This window comes from Micropterus dolomieu, linkage group LG09 (genome assembly GCF_021292245.1).
Source record: "Micropterus dolomieu isolate WLL.071019.BEF.003 ecotype Adirondacks linkage group LG09, ASM2129224v1, whole genome shotgun sequence".
Lineage (NCBI taxonomy): Eukaryota > Metazoa > Chordata > Actinopteri > Centrarchiformes > Centrarchidae > Micropterus > Micropterus dolomieu.
Window position 1 is genome coordinate 18,327,795 of NC_060158.1, and position 8,057 is coordinate 18,335,851.

At 42.3% G+C, this 8,057-nt stretch overlaps 1 protein-coding gene across 1 annotated transcript; it reads left to right on the forward strand.

Moving 5' to 3' along the window:
- Positions 1 to 4,943: 4,943 nt before the first annotated feature.
- On the forward strand, positions 4,944 to 7,100 carry sp8a (sp8 transcription factor a). Its single transcript, XM_046059038.1, has 2 exons — positions 4,944 to 4,995; positions 5,699 to 7,100. The coding sequence occupies exons 1-2, from the start codon at positions 4,975 to 4,977 to the stop codon at positions 6,917 to 6,919; spliced, it is 1,242 nt and encodes a 413-aa protein (XP_045914994.1). The 5' UTR covers positions 4,944 to 4,974; the 3' UTR covers positions 6,920 to 7,100.
- The last annotated feature ends 957 nt before the right edge of the window (positions 7,101 to 8,057 follow it).

Sequence of the window (8,057 nt, forward strand, 5' to 3'; positions counted from 1 at the left end):
TCTCACCCTGCATAATTCATCCCCTCGCCTTTATAAATCTTTCTTCTCTCTCCACCTCTTCCTCTCTTTCTGAGAGCACAGACAGCAGATGTGTTGGCAGGTTAAATGACCTCTGTGATGTATGACTTAACAAACCCCAGGCATCCATCAACCCTGTGTGTGTGTGTGTGTGTGTGTGTAACAAAGAGGGAGATGCTACTCATAAAGTGCAATTTCAATTCACCTTCAGCCCAAACTTGGGCCTAACAAACACACGGCAGAGACCTCCCCTTTCCTCACCCATGAATCCATCCTCCACCTCTTTTCCCCCTCATTTCATGAACGAGTGTGTCTGCTGGTATATGTAGATGTGTTGTATACATGAATGTGAATGAAGCACTTCAGTAGTGTAATTACACTGGCCAGGATTCCCTCACTCTGCTGCATAGATATACTGACGAGAGATGCCCTTGTGAGAGAGAAACACATAAAAATGAGGTAAACTTCTATAGAGTGGTGAAACAGCTCTCTTGGCCTAAAAATAAGTATTTGCATGCCACAACCAAAGAGACCAAAGAGTGTGTGTTTGCATGAGTAAAAAAGGGGTTCCAGTACTTATTGATCCTTTTTTGTAAGTGCAGATGAAAGGGGATCTTGTAAATCTCTTATTTGAAAGTTTTCATCACAGCAACCCAAACAAGTTTTCCCTGCTCTACTGCCACAGTCGTCCATCAGCCCTGTGCTGACAGACGGCGGACGTGCCCTCTCCACGCAGTAATTACAGGAAGCCAAGGAGGAGCTGCTCCAGGCACATCCTGGCACACGGCTCACCTGGATAACTTTTTTTTAGTTTAAAGGGCATTAATATACAAATTCAGGTGAGCCTGTCAGAGATACTAGATATCTGCGGCAAGAGATGGAGTGGTAAATAAAAAGATGGGTATTTACCATGAGATATCACAACCATCAAATAATTCTAACAATCCTTTTGAAGAAAAAAACAACGCACACATACCAAAGGTACAAAAAACAACAACCAAACACTTTTTATCCTTTCTATATTGTGCAATTTCTGAAGTTTTCTATCAGTCTATATAAGTAAGTTAAAACTGTTACACGTGACAATTAAAAAATAACTATATTTAATTTGATAACTTGATCCTATGACACTACTTTCATTTAATTTCGGTTCAGTTTATGATTCACAATATTGTCTTTGTTCTGTCGTGGACTTCTCACTGCCATTCCTAAAAAAGAAATCACATTCAATATAACAGAAACATACAGCGTTAAAAACAGCTTAATAACATAACTTTTAGACAACAAGGCAACAAAAACATATTTTGACATTTGGATTAAATATACAGAAGGAAAGTGTTTGAGTTTCTGTGATTTTTTCATGGTGGAAAATTGTGACTGAATTCAAACGGACTGCGGCTGCTGTCCTCCATCATAAGATAATACTTCAGGTGGAGACTCATACTGAATAAAGTGAACATGATAACATTGTAGGTCACTCTTCACAGAAGATTCACCTAAAGGCCAAATTGTGGCTGTAAAATATAAATACGAGATATTTTCTGAAGAAATCAATTTAATTTCTGCCAGTGTCAGACCAAACAGTTAGTTAAGGGATGTTTCAGTCAGATTCAGAGCACATGAAAACAGTTTTTTCAAATCTTTAGAAGTTTGAGCACTGTCGAACTAAAACTAAAGAGGAATATGGGGCCACATCATTTTTCACAAATGCCCCACAGAACTGCCCAGAATCTAGAATCTGGAACCCATTTGCTTTTTTTCTCTCTTTCTTTTATACAAATCAATTGACTAACTCCCTGGTTGTAATGAATATTTTCTGTGTCATGTTTAGCAGCTTGTCTTTTGACTCTCTGATTCTGCTACTAATTGTCTCAGCAGGGCAGCTGACCAAGATGGCTGCCCTGCCCTCTGTATCACCGTGACTATACTCCACCAACAAAAGAGAAGTTGAGGAAAACACCAAGGAGAAATAAAATACTCACCCATCCCTCTCCCCGAGAAGTGCCAGATCTTTATTTCACTCTTTTCTCTCTGCTCTTTCTGTCTCAGTGCCCACAAAGCGATTGGAAAGCACACGACAATCTTTTTTTGTTAACGTTCGATGGTGCGTGATAATGTGGTCATTATCATCGCTAAAGGAACAGGTTGGGGCTCAGACAGGGTTTCACTGGGGGCCTTTAAAGCACATACAAACACGCACACACTTTCAGTGTGGGAAAGAATGCATCTAAAAGAGGGACAGCTGTTTGGGTGGCTCATGAGGATGGCAAGTTGGCCTACTGTAAACTCCACCTGTGCACAGGGCCATGCCTCAGGCTGTGGGGGAAGGCAGGAGCCAGCAGCGCGGGACCCTGTGGTTTTGTCCGGTCAACTGCGGGAAAACATTCGTAATAGACAACATTTTAATGTGATTTTGTTGTAAGGAATTCTCATAACCAACACTTAAAAACCTATTCAAAATATCCAAACTCAAACAATACAGATAGGGAAATAACCCAAGTGGACAGTGCTGCCCTACAAAAGCAGAGAGCGGTAACTACAGGAGCAGTAAAGTTGAGTTTCATGTTTTCTGGCTGACTGGCAAATTATGTGACAGTCATAAAAGTTGTGATGCCTTCATTTTATACCTTAGGGTGAATATTTTACCCAAAGAAATCACCATAACATATTACACTAAATGCAGGTACTGCACTCTGTCTTTGGTTAATATTGACAGAATGCAAGTGGCAAATGCAGCATATACAAAATAAACAAAATGTTCTTTCAGCTTGTTTCAGAAAAGAAACCTTGTTTTGATTATTTATTGTCCATAGCTTAAAATTAATCTCCTTTGAGCTGTCTCTTTCCCTTTCCTGTTTTATACTATAAATCAGTTTAATACACTAATTTACAACTTAATATATATTTAATTATGCAATTTAAATGTATGAATTCTTCTTAAAGAAAGTGAAAAGCGGACAGCATTTTCTGAACTAGTTAGCTTTAGCAGGAGTTTAACTGTTTTTTTTTTCTCCATCATGACTTGATTTAGTTACTGCCTCATTGGCTATGTGGAATAACAAACTGAATTACAGAGAAAGAAATGTCTATTTACATTTAGCTTTAGCCCATGGCTATCTCACCAACTTTCATTTGATATAGCTCTCTTGCTTTAGCTTTCTAGTTGGCCAGCTGTCTGTGGCACAAAGTGCAGTAAGTATGATGGCAACATTTACAGCCACAGATTAAGATGAACAAAATCATATCCCAACCCTTTTACCAAAATACAGACTACCTGCATATAGGTCCGGTTGGTCCCTAAGTGTCAAATTTACATTTACCTCATATGCTTTCTGGTGGCCACTAAAAATAATGTAGGCCTACCAACACAACCTACATTCCTACCCTTCTTTATACAATTATATCTCTTATATCTCTTTAAACATTTTACAAAATATGTGTGATAAATCTCTCTGATGGAGTGAACTGTTTGTCTTTGAATAGCATCACCAAAATTCATCTTGTGCACTATCAATCCCCTGGTGTAAACGAGGGGTTGGTGTGTGGTGTATGTGTGGCAGTGGGGTGTGGGGGTGTGGGGGGGTGTTGATTAACTTTTCTGTGTGTCCAGCTGACTTTATCCAGGCTGGTCATAGAACAAGAGAGATGAAGAAACAACCGAAGAAAGGGCAGGGAAGCAGTTAATACCAAACACGTGAAGAAAACTGATTAAATCCTTCCGTTTAATTAAATTTGAAAATCAAATGAAATGCTCCCTCTGTGGTTTTGCTCATATATGAGGAGTCTGAGGATAATTATGGTTTATTTCCAGAGTGTGCGTCATCATTTTGGTTAACCATCCATGGTTTAAGATTACTGATTCACCTGTTTACACGCAAGTGATAAACGTTTTCCCTCTGAGTCTGGGCTTGGATGTGTATTTAAATGATCTCTAACACTGAGAAAAACAGAGGACGAAGTGGGGTTTTTTGAAAGCCAACATTTATTGTGTGTTAAAGGAGATGAAATTGCAGAGGTAGTGGTGGTGTCCTCCCCTCCCTCCCCGAGGGCTGACTGGATACGCCCCAGGGACAGGATGGGATGGACAGGTCCAGCCTCTCATTCATCAGCCTCTCACTCTGCATGGCTTCACAATATCAGGCTGTATAGCTGAAACAAAGCTTTTCTTCAGGCCAGATTGCCTTAAACATCCCAGCCTAACCCTGACAATGTTTACCTTTACCTAAGAAATAGGCTACACTAAAACTAACTCGTGTAAACTGTCCACAATGTGGCTTTCTATCTGCAGAATGCTGCTGCGATTTAAGTTTTTCAGATGTTTTCTTTTTTTTTATTGGTTAAATTCTGCATAATTTCACACAAATTCTAATTTAATTGATTACCTCAGTGACCTGGATCTTTGGGGTCCTTGCAGTTTACCGACTTTGGTTCATTATGGAGCTTTGTGGTGTTTGAGCTGAATTAATGGTGATAAAACTGCTAGCATAAACTTGGCCTCAAAACAACTAACTGATCAAATTATCGGCCATTGATAAAACTGCTAACTTATTTATAAACCAAATGATGACACTGGCATGCTCAGCCAGAAGCCAATTGCCAATATTGGTGTGATAATGTCACCAGCTAGTGGTTAGTAGCCTTTGGCCAGTTGGACCAGCACTGTACAGGTCAAAAAGCTCCACTGAACGTAATGTCTATGTTGTCTCCTACTAGTTGCTATTTGGAGCGCGCCCCTCGCGAGAACTTGGTTTAAAAATTTACGGCGACCTCGAGGGAAAGCTGTTTGGAGACGGCCGTTTGAGCTGGTATCTGATTGGTCCTCGGGCTCTCAGCGGCACTTCAAAGACACGATGAAGCTACAACTACTAAAGCAGTCAGAGAGGAAACAGTTTCATCACGTTCAGTCACGGCGAGTAGAGAGACACACTGTCAGCCGGAGATATCACTGCACAGACCATGGCTGCTACACTGCTAGGGGTAAGTTTACATTTCTATACATTTGCTGAAGCTTATTACCAAGAAGCTGCTGTAATATTGGTTTAATAGGCTATGGTTTTTATAAGAGTATGTGGCCTATTCACGGAACACAGTTAAGTCCATACTTTAATTTGTCTTGTTTCATGTAGTGTCGCTGCAATAACCAATAATATTTTATGATAAAGGTTATAGGCTAATAATAAAGTGACAACATCCATGTCTGCCGCTTACTGTTTTGCCGATAGCAATTTTTACTCGTCAGTTTTCTGACCTCCGTTGTTTTCACTGATCATGACAAAGTTAGACACATAGCCTATGCTTGTTGGTAAAATGAAAGGAAGACGCACGGTTAAGCATTTTGTTTCAGAAACCTTCTCACGGTATAACGTAATTAATGTAATGATGGTAAAGTGTGGTGGTGTTCATTTTACTTGTAATTCATAACATGAGAAAGTTTACCTTCTGTAGTGTCGGAGCTGTTAGCTGACAAAACACTACACTTCTCCATCGATCCAAGTCAGTGAGAGGCGCACTGTCTGTAAAACTTTGTCACATTATTCATTTACATTGCTTGAATTTTATCTGGGAGACCCAACGTTTTGCGCAGAACGCGTGAGCAACACACTAAATTCACAGGCTGGACTCTCAACATGTTTAGCCATGACTCTGGAGTGACAGGGTTAAAAGTCTGTTTACCCCACAGGAGGAGCCCCGGCGAGGCAGCACACCGCTGGCCATGCTGGCCGCCACTTGCAGCAGAATCGGTGACCCCAGCCCCTCATGCTCCCCTGGTCTTTCCGATGGAGCCCCGGGACTTGGCAAGGGCTTTCACCCGTGGAGGAGAGGCGCCCCGGGCACCAACAACCTGGGTGCCTGTCTCACCTCGTTAGGGGGTCCCTCTGGAGCCTCCAGGTGTAACGGGTCCGGACTGACGGAGACCTCCAGCGCTTTCTCGGTGACCACTGCCAACTCCTCTTTTGGAAATGACTTTTCGATGTACCAGACCGCTGTTCCTTCAGACAACAGTGTTCCCGATCCCGCGCACGCACAGCGGTCTGTGTTTCTGACCAAATTCCCCTCCTCGGTGGAGGGCATAGCGGGAATATATCCGAGGATGCACCCGCATCCTTATGAGTCATGGTTCAAGCCCGTTGGAGACGTCAGTAATGGATCTACTGCGTGGTGGGACATGGGAACCAGCTGGGTGGACACACAGAGCCCAGCCGGGTTATCCTCTCCTCTGAGCGGCTACAGCACTGACTACAGCTCCGCTTTCAGCCCCGGTACCTCTCAGCACCTGCTCCCCGGCACACAGCACCTGTTTGACGGCTTCAGGCAACCTGTCCCGGCTCCCTACACGGAAGCTACGACGACGGGGGCACCTGCGCTCACAGGGACCCCCATCGTTTCTCTGCCCCCATCTTCCCGCTCCTCCCGGCGCTACACTGGCAGAGCCACGTGCGACTGTCCTAACTGCCGAGAGGCGGAGAGCCTTGGCCAGGGGGGCACGAGCCCTCGGCGTAGGGGCTTGCACAGCTGCCACATCCCAGGATGTGGCAAAGTTTACGGTAAGACCTCTCACCTGAAGGCTCACCTGCGCTGGCACACCGGGGAGAGGCCGTTTGTCTGCAATTGGCTCTTCTGCGGGAAACGCTTCACGCGCTCAGACGAGCTGCAGCGGCATTTGCGCACGCACACCGGGGAGAAGCGATTCGAGTGCCCCATTTGCCACAAACGGTTCATGCGCTCCGACCACCTTAGCAAGCACGCGAGGACGCACAACGCGGATGGCTCAGAGGATGGCGGGGAACCGGGGATCGGTAAAGGGTGCAGCGACACGGACAATAGCCTCTCAGGTAGCCCGAGCCAGTCTCCCGGGCGCGAGACTGTCCAAACCACTGACGGACAGAGTGTGGTGGAATAATTTACAACACGAACAAAGCAGCACGTGGGCATTTAATTACACTGTAGGCCTACCAGCCTGAATGGAGTGTGTTTTTTCTTGGACACTTAAAAACTGAAATGGCACTTTATGATGAACTTCAGCTGTGAGTGAACACTGTGTCCTTACCTCATCTAGACCTATGCTAAAAAATAAAATAAATTCTTGCTTCCACAGTTTATCAGACTTGTTATTTGAAGACATGTTATATGCCCCTAATTTATTCAACCAACACTCAATTTTGTTTAGAATTAAACAATTAGGCTAGCCATTTTTATGCCATATCGTTATAGGTTATATTAAAATATGTTTGGTTGAGCATTTTATGATTTATCTCTGCTTGTAAGTCATGCCTCCTATCAATAAAACAAGATTTTGGACATAGGCCTGTTTCGTTCCTCTTTAGACCTGCTAGGCATATGATTTTGCCAAAGCATTATGATTTGTGACTAAGAGCATTACAAATAGCCTATAGCCTATATGCTAAAATTTAATATCAATCTTTACTATTCTAAACCAGGAAAAAGTAGAATTACTGGAAATAATCACTATATGATCTGATTTCTTTATCAGACACCTTATGTTTATTCATTTAGTATTTTTTTAAATTGACTTATGATTGCATTCATTCATTGTTTTTGGGTGTAAGAATAGATCTAGGCCTACATTAGAGCATACATTGTTAGTACATGTACCATTAAATAAAATAAATTAGCCCACAACTTGAAGGTATATTTCAGCTGAGTTGGGGTATAACCTGCCTTTAGCAGGCTTGTGAAATGTATTTTTTTCAATCAATACACTGAAATGATTGAACTTTTGACAAAGACAGATGTCTGATAATAACAATAATAATAATAATAATAATAATAATACTAATGCCACTGTTTTTTGGACACATTATGTAAGTGCCTATTGCTTGAAATATAAAGTGATCAGTAGCACTCATCTGAGCTACCTTAGTGTGCATCTCCACCTAGTGTTCAGTTTGTACAGTCACCCATTTCTTTTGTGCATTTTGTTGCATCACAAAATACAAAAAGTCGTTGCCAGGTCTATGCAAAACCTTACATTCAACTGTATTAAAAATAGTGACTAGTTTGCAAATGAGACACTGGTG